At 42.3% G+C, this 20,254-nt stretch overlaps 1 protein-coding gene across 9 annotated transcripts in view; it reads left to right on the top strand.

The window, feature by feature from the left end:
- The window catches only part of DENND1A (DENN domain containing 1A), a 148,536-nt gene that overhangs the window by 70,893 nt on the left and 57,389 nt on the right, over window positions 1-20,254 (top strand). For all 9 annotated transcript variants that reach the window (XM_072936701.1, XM_072936699.1, XM_072936700.1 and 6 more), the window contains 4 exons: window positions 115-225; window positions 3,277-3,377; window positions 9,162-9,207; window positions 17,785-17,886. In XM_072936701.1, coding sequence (XP_072792802.1) covers window positions 115-225; window positions 3,277-3,377; window positions 9,162-9,207; window positions 17,785-17,886 — 360 coding nt within the window. The remainder of the gene's footprint in view (window positions 1-114; window positions 226-3,276; window positions 3,378-9,161; window positions 9,208-17,784; window positions 17,887-20,254) is intronic.

The raw sequence follows: 20,254 nt of genomic DNA, 5'->3' as shown, positions 1-20,254 counted from the left end.
TTTGGTTTTTTGGTTTGGTTTTTTTTTTTTTTTTGTTTGGTTATTGGGTTTTTTTGTTAAGGACGCTTGGTTTTGTAATATCATGAGTCAAAAATGATTTTTCTCTCTCCCCAGAGAAATCTGACAGAGTATTTTGTAGCAGTTGATGTCAACAACATGCTGCATCTCTATGCCAGTATGCTGTACGAGCGCCGCATCCTCATTTGCTGTAGTAAGCTGAGCACTGTAAGTAAAATGCACAAGAATTTCCTCTATTCACAGTATTTAATTTTTTTTTTAATTACAGTCATAGGTAGGAAATTACCTGATTATCTCCAGGTCTGTCATTCAACTTCAGTTATGCAGCCCCAGCTCAGTTCTGTGCCTTATTGTAAGGAGTTTGTGGAACTTCTGTTGGCCCCTGATGTTCAAAATATTTTTTTGGATACAGGCATTTTTGTGGCTGTTTGGTACACGAATGTTCAAAGACTTTTGCCATAGTGAAATCCTTTATTCAGAATTTACTTGACAGGGGAAAAAAAAAGATAAATGACACTGTCAAATGGATGTTCCAGTGACCTCTTCTGGATGGACCAGAGGAGTGGGCTAAAGTACACTGACAATGCACAGTTTTGCAGTTGTGTTTGATAAGGTTTAGTCTTAATGCTCCTTAGGCTCCGTCAAGTGTCTGAGAGATGAAAGCTGCTGAATATTCTAGAGTACTCTCTTCTAAAAATGGCTGGAGATCAAAACAAGCACAGGGCTTGATTCAGTTCAAAGTTTTGTGTTATGCATTTCAAGGTTTAGCAGTCAATAAGATTGTGATTTTCCTTATGAAAGCAAATGCGCCACGGTCGTGTTTGCTCTGTAAATGGCTATTGATTGCTTTCCTTTGTGAGCGCTGAAGATGATTTAACTAATTTTGGTTTCTAGTGCTGTGGGCTGAGCACTCAAGCAGTCCTGGCTGAAGTACAGCTGCCCGTTCCATTTCCTAGGGCTGTAACTGGTGTCTGGCTGTGTGATCAGACCCACTTGGTGCTTGAGATTCAAACTGCTCCATGGCACTGGAGTGCTCTGCAAGGCTGGGGTGATGTCCACAGACCCTCGTAAGGATGGTCTGTCAGCACAGGGCAGGCAAGTGAGAGGAGTGAGACCTAGGCTTAATCCCAGAATAACTATTACAATATCATTTTGAAAGCAAGCGAAAGGAGAATTATAATAGCCTCTGGTACCTAATAACAATTATTAATAATGTTTACAATCAATCCCACATTTAACTGAAAGCATTTAAGTATTATAAAGTTTAATACCATAGAAAACTTGTAAAATCTTAACTTCTCTATCTGCCACATGTTCTATGTCCTCACTACTAAAATAAGGAAAATTCCATCCAGGTCTGGTAATGGAATAAAATGAAGGAGAGGTGTTTATTTCAGCAACCTACAGAATGAAAAGAACAGTAAATGATCAGAGAGGAGGGAAGAAGAGAAGGGCTGCCCAAAGCATTTCAGAGGTTGTGTGGTTGGTTGGTTTAATCTCTCCCTTTGTGACAGAGCCTGGGAAGAGGAATTACTTACCTGTCACTGTGCCTTCCTTAATGAGCCAGTTCACAAGTGGGGCTGGGTTTTTTTCCTCTCTTTCTGCTATTTCTCTTCCTTTTGCCTCTGTCCAAGATAAAAGCATGTCTGGTTCTTGGGAGGGAGGGGTATTCATAGTGTGTGTTCTTAGCCTACAAGTTTCTCTATAAACTGCTGGCAGATTGGAGTGACAGTGTAAGGCAGGTTTGAGGAGCTGGGCCGGAGCCAGCAGTTGCCGCTCACCATTCCAGCCCAGGAACATTCCCTGCTCCCAGCCTGTGCTTGGCAGTGCCAAGACCTTGTCCCTGGAAAGGAACCAATCCCCCCTGTCCCCGAGTGCAGCCAGCCTGGGGGGCTGCTCAGGGCTGCTGCCTTTGTTTGCAGCTTTTAGCTTTTTAACGCAAAAGTGGAAGGGACCTGTTTGCAGTTCATTTCTGTTTGCCTTGGGAGACACACTTCAGACTTAGGGCTTGAATTTAATACCAGGTAAGAGAGAGAAAATGAAACCACCCTGGGTAGAAAGGCTTTTATGGTGAAATGAATTTTGTGTTACAATACATGATCTAAAATTCAAATGTTGATTTTAAATATCCTTATATCCTTAAGCTGAATAAGATTTAGAGGTAACTGAACAAAGCCATGTTTGTTAGCTATTTTATAAACCATGTGCACTGAACCTATGGAGAAATTATAGCTGTTTGCTTGGATTTTGTTCTTATCTGCAAATAGAAATGCAGATAATTTCTCAAAATGTTAAAACAGTTATTTCTGTTAAATTTCATTACATATTCAGTGATCTAACTCCTGAAGGAAAGCCAGATACGAACCAAAATGATAAGTCCCCTGTGCCTGGCAGAAGCTCACCTGCTGGTGGGAGCATGCTGCTGCAGCAATGAAAGCAGAGCTCTCCTTGCATGCAGAGCTCTCTTCTCCTTCAGGACCTGCAGCGTGGCCACCCCAAGGTGTTTCCTGGCTGGGAGCAGGGCAGCAGCATGCTGGCTCTCATTAGAAGGTGTCATTCATGAAGCTCTGAAATGACTTAAACTTGGGGATCTCAGGGATGTTTCTGTCTGGCTCCATCATACTGAGATGGATTGCTTTCCTTGGTTTTCCTGTGATTTTTGGAGTTTTTCCCATTGTGACATGGATACTGCTTTGATCCTGCTATTTCAGTACCTGTCACACCAAAACTCTTCTGCACAAGTTTTTAACAATATAACTGAGGAATTCAATGGATCAAATGATGAGGTGAAGGGCAATTAGATAAAATTCCCTTTTAATGCATCAAGATTTAATCACTGAATTTAGTGTAGTGTGGTTTTAAGAAATTCATGCCATGTTTTTTTTCAGTTGGTGTTATAATTTCAGAGCAATTTTATGATATTTAATGGATGGTAATTTCCAGGTTTGGGACATTTGCCATTACTATTTCTTTTTCCCTTTGTGTTTTCATTTCCATGTTTCTGTTGCTTTATGCAATGCTGGGTGTTCTTTGCAGGTTGGGTTTGTTGAGTGACTCATGTTCTCAGCTGTTCACAAAGGCAGATGGCAGTCACTCCTGCTCCCCCTGAGACCCTTGTTTTTGTCAGCAGTGCTCTGTATTTTCTAATAAAGCATTGATAGGAAAGCAGAATTGATTCTTTACTTTCTTGCCTCCAAGTTTACCATTTGAAGCTTGGGGTTTGTCTCACATACACTGCGGTTTCTCTGTGTTTTTCAGTTAACTGCCTGCATCCATGGGTCTGCAGCCATGCTCTACCCCATGTTCTGGCAGCACGTTTACATTCCTGTCCTGCCCCCACATCTCCTGGACTACTGCTGGTAAGGCCATGTCTGTGTGTGTGTTCTGGAGGGGAGATCTGTCCTCACACCACAGCACTGGGCACATGTTTTAGAGTGGGGCTGAGCCCTCTCCTGGTGCAGCTGCTCCTGGGCATCCAGCTGTGTAACCAGCACTGAATGAGGCCTGGGAACCAGACTGTGCAGCTTTAGAGGAAGTTTGCTCCTGTGCAGCTGATTTAAGTCTTGTGTGTGCCTGTGTCAGGAACGGGGAGCGGCATCTAAGGAGTTATCTCCTGTGGAAATGAGCTTTCCCTGGCTCCCTGCTCAGGAAGGGCAGGTCCCAGTCATTTGCAGGGCCAGCAGGTGCCTTTCCCTGGATAATTGGCTTCTCACGTGTAATTAACACTTGGAGAGGCTGCCCCAGCTCCCCTCAGGTACCTGCTGCTCAGCACAGGCTTTGCCTTCAGAGATCACTTATTCATGGACTTCCTGACAAAGGCAGGGCCAGGGGCCCGCCCAGAGGGTGAAAAAGCAAACCCTGGGGCAGGAGAGAAAGCCAGGAGTCACTGAGCATCACTGAGGGGATTCTTTGGTGGCCAACACCCAGCCATGGCAGGAGGGAACACACACACACACACACAGGCTGTGTGCAAAGAATGATTTCAAGATGTACGACTGTTAGGCAGCTCACAAAGGCAACAACTGATTTCCTTACCCAGCCAGGAACTTTAATTGCAGAGGTAGCTGCACACTCAGCCATTGTTTGAGTAAGTCAATTTTGCAACAATTTATGAGCCATAAAATATTTCCCAAAATAGAGTCCACCGTCTATTTTGTAACCATGTGAACTTGGAGATGTCATTTTTGCCTGGGAGGACAGAGCAATCAGCTCACTGCTTCCTGCTTTAAGGCAGTATTTCTGCTTCCTGGTGTCTGCCTCTAAAGGGAAATGACCTGAGATTATTTAAAATAGAAGAGTTCCATTTAATTTTAATTATTGCCTGGTTATTTCTTTTGCAAATATGACATAAGAATTTTAGAGAGCTGAAATGGGAACAGAACTTGAAGCAATTAGAATTCTTCAGTTCTTATGAGTACAGAGTATCTTGTTCATTCAGTTGGCTGTGCTCATTTACTGACTCTGCTGTGATGTTTTGAGACTCACAGAAAGATGGATAGAGTGTGTCACTCGAGATCTTTGGAAGTTTTTTGAAAAAAGTATATTCTACCTGTGATTATTTGCCTTTTGCTTCCCATTTCCCTCTTGAAAGGGTTTTCTTAATATTTCTATTCCCTTGCATTCCTCACTGATGTACCTTCTCTCAGAACTGGAAATGCTGAAAGGCTGTGTCTCCCAAATGTTTGCTCTCAATGCACTTGCTCTGTAGTGGGGGTGCTGACTCAGTGCTGCTGGTGGATCCTCCATGGAGCTGGAATGACTTCGGTCACCTCGTCCTGTCACCTAGATTGTTGAGGACAAGGGGCTGGAGAGGAAGCAAGCGGAAGAGTGCTATCCTTTATTTTTATTTTTTAATTAGGCACCGCTCTTTAATGTATTTTCAGCCCAGGGAAGCATTTTTGGTGCAGGAGACTAAACTACTGTCACTAGAGACCATACTTCAATGCACAATTGCTTGTTCCTTTGAATACAGAGCAAGAGAGGAAGTGCAGAAGCACAGCTGCACTGCTGCAGGCTGGTTTGCAGTTGTTTGGTTGGGTTTTGTTTGCTTAGAGCACATGCCAGCAGGTGCCACAAGTCCTGGTTAGTGAAGTGCTGCCACCAAGCATCGACAGTCAGGCACATACAACTATTTGAATTTGGCCAGATCTTCTCCATCTATTTTATTGGGAATTTAAACATTTGGTGATGTGAAGGAAGCAGTGTATCAATTTTCCTCACTACTTTTCCCACTTTGTTTTCTGTATAAAACCACTCCCGCTGTGTCTGTTTGCTTCCTTCTTGCTCTCAGTGTTTGTGTTTAAAATGAGCCCTTAGAAAAGCCTGGCTTTGCTGAGCTGGGACACAGCTGAGTGTGTGCTGAGCACCAGAGCTTTGTCACCAGAAGAAACAGTACATTTTGTAGGGTGATTAAAACAGTCTTTTCTATCAGACAGACAGCTTAGCAGTCAACATGAATAAATTCTGAGAGCACCCTGGCACAGCTGCTGAACAAACACTTGTGTTGGGGCAGTTTGCCCTTTCTCCAGGAGTTTTTTTAACCCCCTTTCTCCTGTTTTCTAAATCTGCATGTAGTCACTGTGCTCCTCGAGTAGGTGGGTGCAGAGCTGGAGTCCTCCTGCTGCTGGGAAACAAAAATTCCTGCCGAGGAGCTCTCTGTGGGCATTGCCATTGATCCTGGCACACCTGGGCACTCCCTGGAGCCTCTTGTAGCTGCTCTCCTGGTGTCGGGGCTGTGCGTTCCCTGCATTGTTCCAATTTATGCAGTCAAATTTCTAATTTGCATCAATTACCCCCATAAATTTTGGTGGAATGCTGTTGCATTTCTATGAGGAATGTGAAGAGAAATCAAGAGACTGCCCTGGAGAGGGAAGTACCATGTTGTGGGAAACAGCCACCCGTTAAGTCAATGTTTGTAGAGCAAGACGTGAATGTGGTGAATGTGCTCTCATCCATTTCCCTGGAACAATGAGGCAAAATGGTGAAATCCCTGTGTAGCTGTAAATAGGAACCTTTTGGAGATCCTTGGGCTTTTACGTTACTTTCCTGGTGAATTGCAGTATTTTTTAAGGCTGGGCTTTTTTCACTTAAGAAGAAATGTCCCTCTATTTCACCTGCTTCTCTTCCAATTAGTAGTTGCCCACCTCTTGGGAGCATAATTAAGAGGTCTCTAGTTTGCCTAAGGAAACGAATTAAAGAAATTGTAAAAATGCAACTGTAATAAATGGGCAATATATAGCCATTATGTCCCCAAAATCCATATTCATGCTTATGCATTGCTACTTTAATGATTTGATATTTACCTATATAACTCATTTGATTATAAATAAGGCTGATTGCCTTGGGAGCCAGCATAGCACAAGAGGAGTAATGACCCCTCTCTTTGTTCCAAAAGGCTCACGCAGGCACTTCGTTTGAGCAGTAAATACATGTGGTAGAAACTGATACTTCTTAATTTTGCACTTAATGGCTATTGGCTGCCAGCAAACAACTTTGAGTAATTAGTAGTTGTGGCTGTAAGAAGCCCCAGGACTGATGAAGTGTCAAGCAGTGGGGAAGGCCTGCTCTGAAGGGCAGTCTTTAATCTGCCAGGGCTCCCAGAAGGATTAAAGGTTGTGCCGAGTGTTTCTGCCCTTTATACACGGGATGCGTCTTGCTGAACTTCCCTTGGAAGTCTTGCAAGTACAAATCTACCCTGATAAAATATTAAAAACTGCTGGGGTGTTCACATCTCAGGACCTGAATGGCAGTGAGGAAGGACGGTTTCAGTGTGCCCTGGGTGGGGAAGGGGGGACACACCACATTCCCCTGCACAGGATGCTAAAGGTCTACTTAAATAATGGCCTATGATTAACTCATGGTCAAGAGAAGTGGTGATAAAAGCAATTTATGAAGCCTGACGTGAACTTGGGGCATTTACTTCTAGGTGTGTTTCCTATTCAGTCATATTGATGAGTGATGATGGAAGAATAGAATCTCTCTGGTGGATTTTATTGGAAATATTTATTCTCTTTGCCAGAATTACATTTTATTGAGGTTATTTATGCAGTCCCTGTAATTATTTTATGTGCTGTATTGCCGTTAGATGTAATGTTTTTCACTTCAAAATTGAAAAGATGAGCCTGTGCATCCAAAGCTGATCCATGTATCTTGAGCCATATCTCTTCTTGCCCCGTTTGGAGATGTTAATAAATGGCTGGTTTTCAGGGCTGGTTTTCAGGCGTACTGCGCTCTTCCTGCTTCCTTTCATTACATGAGCTGAGCTTCCACTAGATGAGACATTTGCAGGCTTAAGACTTCCTGCCGCGGTTCCGACTTTGTTTGCTGGGGATTGACGCTGTGGCCTTGCTGGAAGTCCTTAATTGGAAGCACATTGGTGGTGGTGGCACCGGAGGGGCCGGGGCAGCCCAGCCCGGCTCGGGGCCATTGTGCAGCCAGAGCCAGAGCAGTGCTTCATCCTCTCAGTGCAAAATTCCTGCCTGCCCTCCTGCTCCCGAGCTGTGCCCTGGAGCTGAAGGGATGGCATTTGCCACAGGTCAGACGTGTCTGTGACAAGCAGAGCTCAGCTGAGCAGCCCTGGTGTGTTGCAGGTAGTGTCCTGGGAGCAGTCAGCCCTTCTGCCCCGGGACTTGGGTGCGGGTTCCACTTCCACTCTGGGCTTCCCAGGGAGCAGAATATTCGGGATAACTCTGTGTGCTCTAGCAGCCCCTCTGGCCTCTGGGGGTGCATTTATTGCAGTGACGTGGGATTAGGTGCCGGAATGTTCTGCCAGTGAACTGGGAAGGGGTTGTGGAAGTTGCATGTGTTTAATGTCTCAGAAAAAAAAAAAGGTTTCACATGGAATTTCTACTGCAGGGGCTGTTTCCACCTCGGTAGAGCATCCTACAGAGTGGCAGTTTGAGGGGGCATATTAATAAACAACATAAATATTAATATGCTTATCAGTAAATATATTTTCTAAGGTATTTCTCGGGAAAAGGAGAAGCAGAGATTTTTGCTGGCCTGGTGTCTCAGGAGCTTTTTCAGTACTGTACTGCTCTTACTGAGCAGTAGGCACCAGCTTAGAGCAGCAATATGGGAGATATTTTAATCCAAGGCAGTACAGTGACATTTCTCTCATTTTTTCATCTGAAATTGAAAATGAGCTCTTTGAGCTTCTGTATCCAAAGCGAGCTGAGGCTCTATTTTAGAAGTTGTGTCTGTCTGTGTGCGCTGCGTTTCGCAGGCAGGATGTGCCATATTTGCAATTAGCAGCTCTGGCAGCCTCGCTGATGGCTCTGATTGTGAGGGGGAGGCTGCGAGCAGCTCAGTGCTGGAAATCCTGGACACGAGAGGCAGCGAGAGGCAGCGAGAGGCAGCTCCCATCGGGGCTCTGCTGCTCCTCGGGGCCTGCTCACACCAGGGAAGGGACATGAGATCAGTGTCCCCTTAAACACTGGGCTAACAAAGGTGTCATGCCTGTGTCTGAGGCTAAAACCTGGCCTAAGAGCCCTAGGGGTATTTAAGTTTTCTGTCCTGAGGGGAATATTGGCGTCAGTGGATGTCCCAGGAACTCTGGAGTTCATCAGGATCTTCTAAAGTATTTTTTATGTTTTCTTTTACAAATGAACACATGTCAAGATTTATACTTAGATTTATAGTTAAAAGTAAATGACTTAAAATGTGTTTGGACTCATTCAAAGAATTCAAAACTTGTATTACTGGGTGATGTGTATACGTTAAATTAACCACTTGACACTACAACAGGGTCCAGTTTTTGAAAGAATACTTTTGGAAAAGTCTGTGTATGTTTTAAAAATTACAGTAACATGTTTTGTTTGGTTTTCTAACAAAAGACCCCACTGTTAGGTCTATATTTAATAGCTGTCCTTAGGTACCTGCCTAAACTTAGTCACTTAGAAATTCTGATGTCAAGTAAAAGTGAAGTCTTACAGGAGTGGGAGACTATTGCATACTCAAATACATCTTTCAAATATGGGCTAACACTTTGTTCACATGTGATTTGTTTGTATATACGTTATCTATTATTTTTTAAGCAAAACCTAATCCAGTATCCCAGTGTTTTCCTGTGGCTGATTTTATAAGTCATGTGTGTTATTCAGGGTTACGAGGATGTAAAGCTGTGTTTCTTTTCCTCTCCACAGTGCCCCCATGCCCTACCTCATTGGAATACACTTAAGTTTGATGGAGGTAAGTCTCTCTCACCATTTCTGAAACTATAAATAGTGGTATGATTTAGAGCCAGATTCTGCAAGCAATTACACATTCATTCATATGCTTAAAAATGCACTAATCCTGTTTATTTGGGAGTGCTGTGGGATTGAGTGAGGCACACATGATAACTGAACGTTCAGGAGCCTTGTTTGCTCCGTGGTGCTCCTCGGGCAGACTTCAGCTCGGTGGTGACAAGCTCACGTCGTGCTCCCCTCCCCACCCTGGGGCTTCTTTAATCACTTCAGTGCCTTGCTTGGACTCCAGCACAAAGGCAGAGTCGATATTAAACCACAATGTTGACAGTTACAGTTCTCTTTTAGGCTTTTGCAGACAGATTGTAATTTTTTAAATGTTCAAAAGATCTGAAAAGAAGGAACTTGCAGTTAATGTTAACACAAAGCTGGCAGAGCACCAGCCCTCACAGAAAGCTTCTCCTATAAACAATTCCCAGTAATTCATGTGACTTTTTTTTAAAAACTCTAAAAGTGGAAATAGCACATTTGCTTTTGCTTCCAGTACTGGTGAAACAGTGGATGACTCCTCAAAAGTATCTGAGGGACAAGAAAAGATAGTGGCTTAAGGTGCCTGTGAAATCCTCATCCTTCCTGGCTGTGCCCCTTCCCCAGGAGTGCTGTGGGTGGAAGAGGCATTCCTGCCCAGGAGCTCGGCCTCCCTGGGGCAGAGAGCTGGGTCTGCACGTGCCCCTGGTCATGAATGGACCTGTGTCCCTGCTTTAGATCCTGTCTGTGGAAATGGAGCCTTCCTGTTCAGGGTACAGAACAGTTTAGAGAGCTGGGCTTTACATCACATAAAGGAATTGTTCTTGTATTGTCCATAAAAATGTGGAATTTCTGGAAATACTAATAAATACTCTTTCACTTGGGCAAATGTGTGTAATAATGATGCCCTGTGTTTATGTGTGCTGTGTAACATCCCCCCCTTTTTCCAGCATTAATGGGAGGTAATTTTAGAAGGCAGTTTTTTCATGAAAAGATAGCTTAAATATACAGGATGTCTTTTTTCTTTTTACCATCCTGGGCACAGATGATTTTTTTTATTCCCTTTATACTGCTAGAGCAAGTAAAGAATTGCAGTACAATGTGTTTGTGAATAACCGATTAGTTTAAAAGTCAACACGTACATTTGTTTGCACATCATATGCCTCTGTTCAAGGGGCAACTCATAATCACCCTTGGATACTGCACAGGCAGGAATGAGGGAGTATCTAGGAAGAAATGTATTTTTCATATAGATCAAGAAACTTTCTGCCCCATATCCGTCCCGGGCAATCATTGGTGTGATTATTGTGGCGTCTGTAAAAGGTGGAAGAGAGCTGGTAGAGGATGAGAGAATATCTCCATACACACACTTGGCAGCTTTCACAGATATTTGTGCCCACAGTGAGCTCTGTGGTTGGCCTGGGAATGGATATAGAAAAGAAATTTAATAATTACACCTTGGAGTTGCTTTGTGTGATGTCTCACTTCTGCCTTGCTCCATAAATCCATTGCCTCTTCCTTTGTCTCCATGTTTCAGACTGCAGGGCTCTGTGGGCCTTCCAAACTCCATCTGTAAAAACTCAAAAAAAGGAGTTGTTCTTGGAGAAGCCAATTTTCATCCATTTTAGTAACTTGTGAAAAAATCTGTTTAGTACTAAATCCAGTCTGGCTTTTGAATAGCCAGAGATTCTGGAACACAGACACGCTTTGGCAAAGTACAGTTATTCAAAGTGCCTTATCAAATAAATTAAATAAATAAACCAAACTGTTTTCTCTGCTCTTATGGATAAATTCAGTTACAGACAGAACTGCATCTTGCAGCTAACTCTGCTTTTTCCATTGCAAAATAACATAAAATTCCACAGTGGCTGCTGGATCTGTCTGGTGGCAAGTGCTGCAGAATTTTTGTGTGCTGGGCAAGGGAAGGTGACATTTGTCACATGAGCTGGACACGTCCTAGGTTACCTCTCGTTTGTGGTGCTGAATGCTCACTCTATTTGTCCCTTCTTTCATATGTAAAGTTGTGTGGTTTTTTGTCAAGAATAACATCCTAGTTGCAACAGCAATTCTTTTTCTCATGACCTGACAGTTGTATTTGTTTAAAAATATATTATCTTTTCCATATCAAAATAATTTTATAAACTAGAACTACAAGCTACTGCCATTATTCAGTATCCCTTCTTCTCTAAACGCTGCAATGTCACAAACAGGGCTTCAGAAGTGACACGTTTGAGTGTCAGGATAAGGGGCTCATTCCCGGCTCGCACTGGGCCTGAGGCAGGACCCTTGCCCTGGTGTGAGCCCAGGCAGTGCTGCAGGGAGGTCTGGGCTCAGGCTCTGCCCCAGCAGCTCCCATGCTTGGATTTGTCCTCCTTGTGCCAGCATTAATGGCAGCCTCATCTTGCCAGGGAGCCAAGATGGGATTTGGGATATAGGAAACAATTATTTTCTACCCCTAGTCTTGTTTCTGTGGGTTTTGCTATCCCAGTGTTGGAATGGGGCCTCTGGAAGAAGCAGAAATATTGGTGATTTTAAACAAAATCCAGCCTCTCAGCTCGACAGATCTTTCCTGAACTGTTTGGTACCTTAAAGTTAGTTTGCAGTTTCCCGTGTTCCAGGGGGGCTCTGTAGAAGGAACCATTATTTTAATGGAAAATGACAAATTTTTCTTACGATTAAAATATCAAGCCTATCCATTGACTGTTAAATCTAATTTGCTGTGACTGAAATGTTCTCCAGTGAGATAAGATAATCTCCTGTTGTAGGTCAGAGGGCTCCAACTGATTTATGGGGGAAAACCTTGATAGAAAATACAGAGCTGTGTTTTGTGCTCTTATTTTTCAGCTTTTCTATCATCACCTAGTTAGTCATTCTTTATAAGATTTCCATTTAGCAATCCATAAAGTGACTTCAAAGCAGGCTAAAAGTTTATAAGCTGTTGGATAAGCAAGGCTGGAGCTATCACATGAATAATGGAACATGCTTATGGAACTAATTGAATTCATATTAGATGAAGATAAGTACTTAGTAGTGATAAATAATGAGATAGGAAAATGAAACTCTATCAAAAGAACACACCCCTTTCACTATCTTATTCTGTTTGTGCAACGTAGACTGTTTTAGTCTTCAGATTCTATAAAATTGCCCTTTGTGTTGGAAGCTGTGTCAAACTTAGTTGCAGCCTTTTACATTTTGTCAGAGAAAGCGATTGTTTCTGCAACTGCTCGTGTAGGAAGGTTATCAGTGTGATGGTGCTGATGGAGGGGGAGTGCCCTTGACCTAGGAGCTCCCTGTTGGAATTCGGGCACATGTGGTTTTGATTGACTGCTGGGGATGGCTGTGCTGGGCTCTGAGATGTGGAGCTCTTGCAGCCGACTCCAGCGTGCCGGGATCCACTCAGGAGAACATCCACCCTTTCCTGCTCTCTTTGGGCCACAGACCCAGCACTTAGAGTTAGAATTAGTCATTGGAAAAGTATTTAGTATCTTTTTAAAATTAATATTCCGGTTATTCAAGGACTTTTTCTGGAACTTCAGAACTGTAATTCTTGCAAGATTATCCAGGATGAATTTATGTGTGAAATTGCACATTGCATTTCAGAATGTTCTTCTGACCTTTTTCCTAAGGAAAGAGGACACTGGTGTATATCATAAAAGCTATATGAGTAGATTTTTATTTTACTTCAACCTGATAACCAGTAAAAATGTTCATGTGAGGAAAGAAATGCTCAGTGAAATTCCTGTTGTGTGACTCATGGAGGCTGATCTCACCTGGTGTTGATAATGTCTCCTGTCCAGCCAGGGAAGTGGAGCTGGGGCTCTCAGAACCCCCCCATGCATTTGGGGAGCACTTTTGGGCACATTCCCCTACTCCTGTTTGGGGTGAACACACCCTGCTCGGGATCCAGTGCGACCACAGCCCAATTAGCATGCAGAGGTAACGAGCTCTGAGCACGGGTTCTGTGAGCTCGGGCTCAGGCCTAATCCTGCCGTGGGGGTCCCCTTCCCAGAACACACCCTGAGAATTCATCGACCACTGGCATCTGCCACTGGTACTGTTAATTGTTAATTATATTTTCGAATGGGGTGAGAAGCGTTAATTAGCTTTTCCGACCCATTTATACTTAGTAAATCAATGCTTTTTCTACCTGTAACTGAGGAAGTGCATCTTTTCCATAGGATTTTAATGAAGGGTTATAGATTAACTTAAATCCAGGCCTTAAACCTCTAAATGCAGTTTAACCACTCACAAATATTCCCAATATGGCTGTACATGGTTTCAGAAGTATTGATAAAAATGCATTTGAAATATGGCAGATTACTTAGGGAATTGTCTTTTATCTAGTTATTGGGGAAGTGGAAATAAGAACCGTGGTTTAGTAAGGGTCTCTGGGGGGATGTGTGAGGGTGAGTTTTCAGAAGCCAAGCCCTGCAGTACCAAGCAGGCTTCCCCAGAAGCAGAGAGGTTTTTCTCGTGTGCCACAGCGCCGGGGCAGCCCGGGTGCTGTTTGTCACTCAGCTGGCAACAGCTGCTTGTGATAAGGATCTGGGGAATCACCTGTAGAGGCTCAGGGTGCCCGGGCGGAAGGCTGGAGATGGGCTGGGGGGGCAGCCCACCTGCTGTGCCCGGATCAAAGGGCCCCGGGGTCAGGGGGCACATCCCGCTTAAGCAGAGCTGTCTGCTGAATAGCCATTTCAGATTGTAAATCTGGCCGTGATTTCATTAAGTCCTTCTGGCTGCTCTTGGGGCATGAAATAATAAAATTTTATATCCGCTGCCTTTCCTGCTTCTGGCAGCCAGATTGACACATTGTTGTCTGCAGCGTTGTGGTGTTTTCCTTAAGAAAATAAATGGAAACTATTAATTCAGCAGAGACAAGTCATTAAGCAAATGGATTTTAGACTTGTTGTGAATCATATTTTCTTAACAATTTCAAACCTAGTGCACAGGCTCGCTAGAAGGTTAGTTTTTGTTAGGAGGTCTGCCTTTCCAAAAGAACTGGTGGAAGGTATGACCCTTTTACTGTTACAACATATTTTAAGATGCTGATCACGTTTGTATCTGGTTATAAAACCTCATGATCAGCTTGGTTTATGTTTTGGCAGCAATTTAGCCATGAAGTTATGCAAACCTGGTTTGGGAGAGGAAAGGCAGGGGGTGCTGGTGTTTGATGGTTATAGAGGCTTTTTTTTGTTTTGTTTTAAATTAAACTGTTCAATAAAATTGTTCACCTGAAAGAAGTTTAACTTGGGATTCCTTTATGACAGAAAATGAGGAACCTGCCAAGTGTAGCCAGTGCTGATAAAATAGCATTTAGTGTAAACGGTGTTATTGTTACGGATGAATACTGCTTCCAGAGTGGAATGGAGGAGCACCCCTTAATTCTTCTATTAGAATATGGTTTCTGTGTTTTTGTGAACTTCCACATAAAACATTTAAATGACTCAAGTGTTTGGCTGCCTGTGAGCAGGGCAGGCACCCGGACTGTGCTTATTTACGGACCTGGTGTTTAAGGCCCCCTGGAGTTTGTTTGAAAAGTTAAGAGATTTTCACAGTAAAGGTGCCATTTCTGAAATTTAAAGTGCTCTTTTCACCAGGAGATAAGTTCTCTCTGATTAAGTCAGTAATTCTTACTAAGCCATGTTTATAGAGGCCATAAACAATGGGTTCAGTATGCTTGTTAAACCAGCTTTCCATACCTCTCCACTCTTTTAAAAAGAGACATTTAAAATAAAAGGCAGGTGTAGATGTTAGTTTGATTTAGATGGATTTTAGGTGATTAATTATGGCTACAAGTAATTGGGCAAGGATGGTTAAGAAAGGTTTGCAGGAGTGAGATGTGATGCACATTTTCATTGAATCTCTCCTTTTGACTCAGTACATCCCTGACCTGTGGGAAAATGAGATAAGGAATTGGTAATGTTCATATTTCCTCTTGGTTCTTGCTTATCTACATTTCTTTTCAGCAAAATATGAACTACTGAATACAGTCCAGTCTGTTGCACAGGTATCACTTGTAAAATTTTGTTGAGCTCTCCAGGAAGTTGTGAAATATGGACTGGGCCGTGTGTGGCTTGTGGCTGTCCCTTCCCATTTCTGAAAATTATGACAACACACAAACTGTACTGGGGAAAATGATCTGCATGTTTTTGTGATTCACAGAATCCAGTGGGGTTTAATGTGAGAATTGCAGCTGAATGATGGGAGTTTTTACTCATTTCCAACAAGAGAGTAAATACTGCGATTTCCATGTTGGTTGGGCTGATTAGGTACCAGGTTTAGTGAAAGAAGCGTGTGATGATTTAAGAAAAGTCCTTATAACTGCCTGATACTAGCTTTATCAAAGGTGGTGGTGGTGGTGACAGGAGAAATAACAAAACCAACTGAGGATTAAGATGAACTGGTCAGTCTGCATTTCTGTAGAATGAGCCACAATCGGACCATCAAAAATTATATGTTTTTGAATGCATTGCAAGACAGATGCTATTAATCAAGTCAGTCTCCAGTGTTTTATTAAATTTGAGTGCTGGTCTCAGGGGAAATCCACTGCCTTTGTACAAATATTGCAGATCTTTACAGTGAGGTTAAGCTCTTGGTGGTGCAGAGCTCCCCTTTGGATACAAGGATTTCTGGGCCAGGTGTGGGGTGATCACACTGGGCAGCATTTAGAGTCCCTGTACCATGAGGACATCCTTCTGCATTATCCCCCCTGGCTGAGCCCTGCTTGGCACCAGCCTGTTCTGTGCTCCACAGAAGGCCACATTTTGCTGTAGGGGAGGTGCAGATTCAGCACCAGAGGTACAGAAACACCCCAGGCTCGTTCACCACGCATGTGCTGCTTCTTCAGCAGCAAGCAGGAGAAGGCTTTCCTTCCTTCTGTCTTGTCCTGCCAGCACTGAGGCTGACAAGCTTCTGGCTTTGGTTAAGTACTTTGCAAGACCTTTTTGTTGGAGGTTTTTCGATTCCTCTGAGTATAAGTGAGATTTTTAATTTTCTGAAACAGGAAGGAGCAAATCAGTTTGTCTGGTGCTTCCGGACTCCTAGAAGGAGCGAGGCTCCTGGATTGCTTTAGAGTTTATCAGATGCAGCCAACGGGGTGACCTTTGGTTCCTGCAAGCAAAGTACCTGGTTTGGCAGGCAGTGCTGGGGCTCTTTATATGGAAAGCATTAAATGTAATATTCTTTTATTTAAGTTAAAGAATGTCTCATGAAGACCTGAACTTAAATGTCTACAAAGTGAGTTTTATTGTTGTTGGGGTTTTTTTCAGCCCTAAGTACACAGCAGTTTGCTTTATAGACAGAGGACTGAGCCTTGAAAACTGAGGGTAATTATTTAGCTGCCTAAGGCTCAACTTTGCCATTGTTTTAGGACTTGAGTTCCTTTCTTTTAAAGGAAACAATTCCCTCCACTCCACAAAACCTTAATTAAAAATTGAGTATGTTTTTGTTCATTTTCCTGCTCAGTAACTTCCATTTGGTCCTGCATGTAGGTAGGTAGGTACTTAAACATTTTTTACAGTGTCGCTGGGAGATTTCCTCAATTACCATATTCTATAATTCCAGTTTTTCTGATTTTGAATTTTCAAGCTTTATTTAAAGAGATTAAACCTGTGTGATTAATCAGTCAAAAAAAAAAAAAAAGATTCAAGCCTTCTGTTAGTGGAAGAAGTGTTAAGTGTTTAAATGCTGCTCTTGGTATGTTTGGTATCAGTGACTCATTTACTGTTGATTAAGCAGGGAAATCAAGTCTGGCAATATTTAAATTTGCTTAGATCACAGATACCTTTAGACACTCAGAGTCACAGGTATTGATGATCATTCTTTTGAGAAAGAAGTTCTTCTTTTCCCTTTAATTTTTAATGTTACAGAAGATGTGAACTTCAGACTAGATCAGAACCCTTCCCTCAATTCATGGAATCAGGAGAGAAACTTCAGACTTGCTGACCAGGATATGGTGGAATTAAATTTCTCTTAGCTTTGTTTTTTCCTCTCAATTTTAATTATTTACTGATTAGGCTCTTATAGCATCCAGTTTTCTTAAATGCAGTTGTAAACTTGTCTTTATTAGACTTCCAGAATTCAACCTGGAATTTAGAAACCAGTTCCCACCCCTGACTTAATGCAACTCTCAGCTCCTGGAAAATCCACTCATTATTGTTGTTTAAGTGAATTTCCAAATATAAAAAGATTTGCTTGAAATCCTGACTTGACTAGAAACTGTTAAATGTGCAAACAGGACACCAAGACAAACATTGACAGAGGTGCTTGAAATAAATCTTTGCTTGAATAATCACAGACCCTCTGGTTTGACAAATTTCAGTGTGCATGTTGTTAAGAACTTCCGTCTGCCAACTGAAGGTTAATTTTTTTAGCATTGTAAAATGAGTAAATAAAACAAATGATGACAGGAAGTCAGGAATGTTGATTGTTTTTAAAATGGTGGAGGTTCTGTAGTGCCATATTGTTCTGCTGTCACTTGTGTCCTTTATGCATGTCCTTTAATTTCCCATATTTACATTTCCCTTTCCCTTTTCCTGAATTTGCTCACATATAGAAAGTAAGAAGCATGGCCCTGGAAGATGTGGTGATCCTTAACGTAGACACCAACACACTGGAAACTCCTTTTGACGACCTCCAGAGCCTCCCCAATGATGTGGTATGTATGGAGTGACTTATCCAAGGGGTCTGTTCTGCCAGCAATTCCTGCTGCCTGTCACTGAGGGCTCTTGCTGGGAGCTCTCCTGGTAGCACTGGACTGCTTTCCCTCAGTTCTTGCTGTCCCAAAGTGGTAGGGGATATTTGCTTCAACATTTGCAGACGTGCATTGAAGCCTCCCAGTGAAAATCAGCTAATGCTTGCGTGAGCTAGAAATCCTGCATCTTTAGATAACTGTTGTTTACAAATGAAATTGTGTGAGTTTTTTTCCTGTGACTGCTTCCAGGTGAGCTTTAAGGAATTTTGTGCATTTTATATCCTCAGATATGAAATGGATGCCTTTACATTCACTTCAATTACTGCTAGAATTCAGAACTCATTTTATTTCTCATTCACCATTTTTATTGGTAAATTATTTCATGTTTTTAATAACTTGATTGTAATGGTGTATAAATACTTTAATTTAACGTGATGCAAAGACATTCCACTTGCTGCTGCAGTCATCCCCACTGAAGGAGCTGAGAGGGGAGAGCGGAGGAGTGAGAGTGTCAGGAGCTGTTTGCAAGACAGAGGACGGATGTTTAGGAGAACATGGCAGGGAGAAATCTGGATTTCCTTTGCTAGTTGGGAATATTGTGCTGACAGTCAGTTTTGAACATTTTTATGTGCAGTTGAGAAACAGAATTGATGTGCAGGGAGCTCAGTGTAAGCTGGTGTGTGAGGAGAAACTTCAGTGACAGTGAGTGCCCAGTACCTCCTGCTGTGACACCCTGGCATTCCAACGGGATTCCTTCTTCAGAAACAGGGAGCTCAGGAGGAAAGGGCCATCTTGATTGTGAACATTTTGGCTTTAGTCAAACATTTAGTCTGTAAAAGTTGATTGCATTATTTTTTCTGGCATTATATAGTTTTTCATTTTGATTTCACTCCCAGCATCCAAATCTGCCAGCTGGTCACTGCTCGTGCCATTATCCACAACCTGGGAATGACAGACTTGTAAATTTCATGGAATTATGTAAGAAATGTCTGGATACAGTGAGCACGGGGCCTCAAACATGTATATGATTTGTCAACAATCAAGTTTTATAATAGATTTTATGAGATTTCATTAAAGGAGCTGTTGTGGGCATACTGTAGAACATCAGAAGAGACTTCTCCAATAAACACAGAACTTCAAGCTTTGGAATGTAATAAATTTTAAGAGACTTCCTTCCTTTCATTATTTACTTTTACTTCACTTTTATAACAGTAGAGAGTTGTGTTTTATTAGTTCAAATTTCTTGATTCAGTTTTCCACAGGTCTGTTTAAGAGCTCCATTTTATCTCAGAGGATGTTGAGAGCAGAGCAGAGGAAGTGCTGCCAGCAAATTCAATTAACTGGCAGGGCTCACCAGTAGCATATATGGGGTATTTTTTTTTTCACAACTGCTATATAAATACAGCTGGGATTAATATTTTTCACAACAAAGCTTTAAGTTGAGTCGTGTTGCGTTGTGTAATTAATGTTTGGGCTGGGGGTTTATGTGGGATTTAGCTCTGGCGCATTGTTGCAGTTACCTGGATGCAGCAGTTCCTCCTCCAGGTCTCTCCCTTCGCACGGTTCCACAGTTGGCTTTGACCACTAGAGAGCAGCTGCTCTGCTGTGCAAGAATTGAATTTCTGTCAGTTCTTTCATGCATCATGTGTTTGGAACTGTAAGTGGATCAAGTTGTTCATCTCAGCAGGGAGATGCTAAAGCCAATCCATTATACTTTTTTTACTTTTCTTTTTTTTTTTTTCTTTTTTGCTTCCCTGGGAGATTTTGGGAGTGTGTCTCCCCACTGGTCTTAGTCTAAGTAGATGCATTTATGATCTGAGAAACTAAAAATTCCTTCAAGAGTTTCCTGATTTTAAATGCCTGTTATGTCAAACTACTCTGCCAGTTATGCTACTTAATGTGAGCAGTGAGCAATTCATGCACTGCTGAATAGACAAAATTTACTTTGCTAAATTAAATCTATCTATATTCATCAGTAAGCAAAAACATCTTCTCTGTGGTGCATTCACCATCAGGTAATTAATCCAGTGGAAAATTTCTAAAAGCTGTTTTCCCTCTCTTCTTGAACTGCTTTTTAAATCAAGTGAATGAAGTCTTATGATTATTTTAGAGCCTTGAGTAGTGAGTTGTTCTTGAGTTTCATTATGGTGATGTTACTACCTAAACTGGTTCTTGGAAATCAAGAATAAACTGTTCTTTATTCTTTAATTCTTAGGATCCAAACAAATACACGACCCAGTGAAAGGTCTTTCCAGTTAGAATTTGTGGCAGAGGAGCTGGACAGAATTGAGGCAGTTCCAGCAGAGTCAGCTCAAGTTGTTCCTTTGCCCCA

The sequence above is a fragment of the Taeniopygia guttata genome, chromosome 17 (genome assembly GCF_048771995.1).
Source record: "Taeniopygia guttata chromosome 17, bTaeGut7.mat, whole genome shotgun sequence".
Classification (NCBI taxonomy): Eukaryota; Metazoa; Chordata; class Aves; order Passeriformes; family Estrildidae; genus Taeniopygia; species Taeniopygia guttata.
The sequence above is the reverse complement of the archived record's forward strand: the minus strand, read 5'-3'. Positions and strand labels throughout refer to the sequence as shown.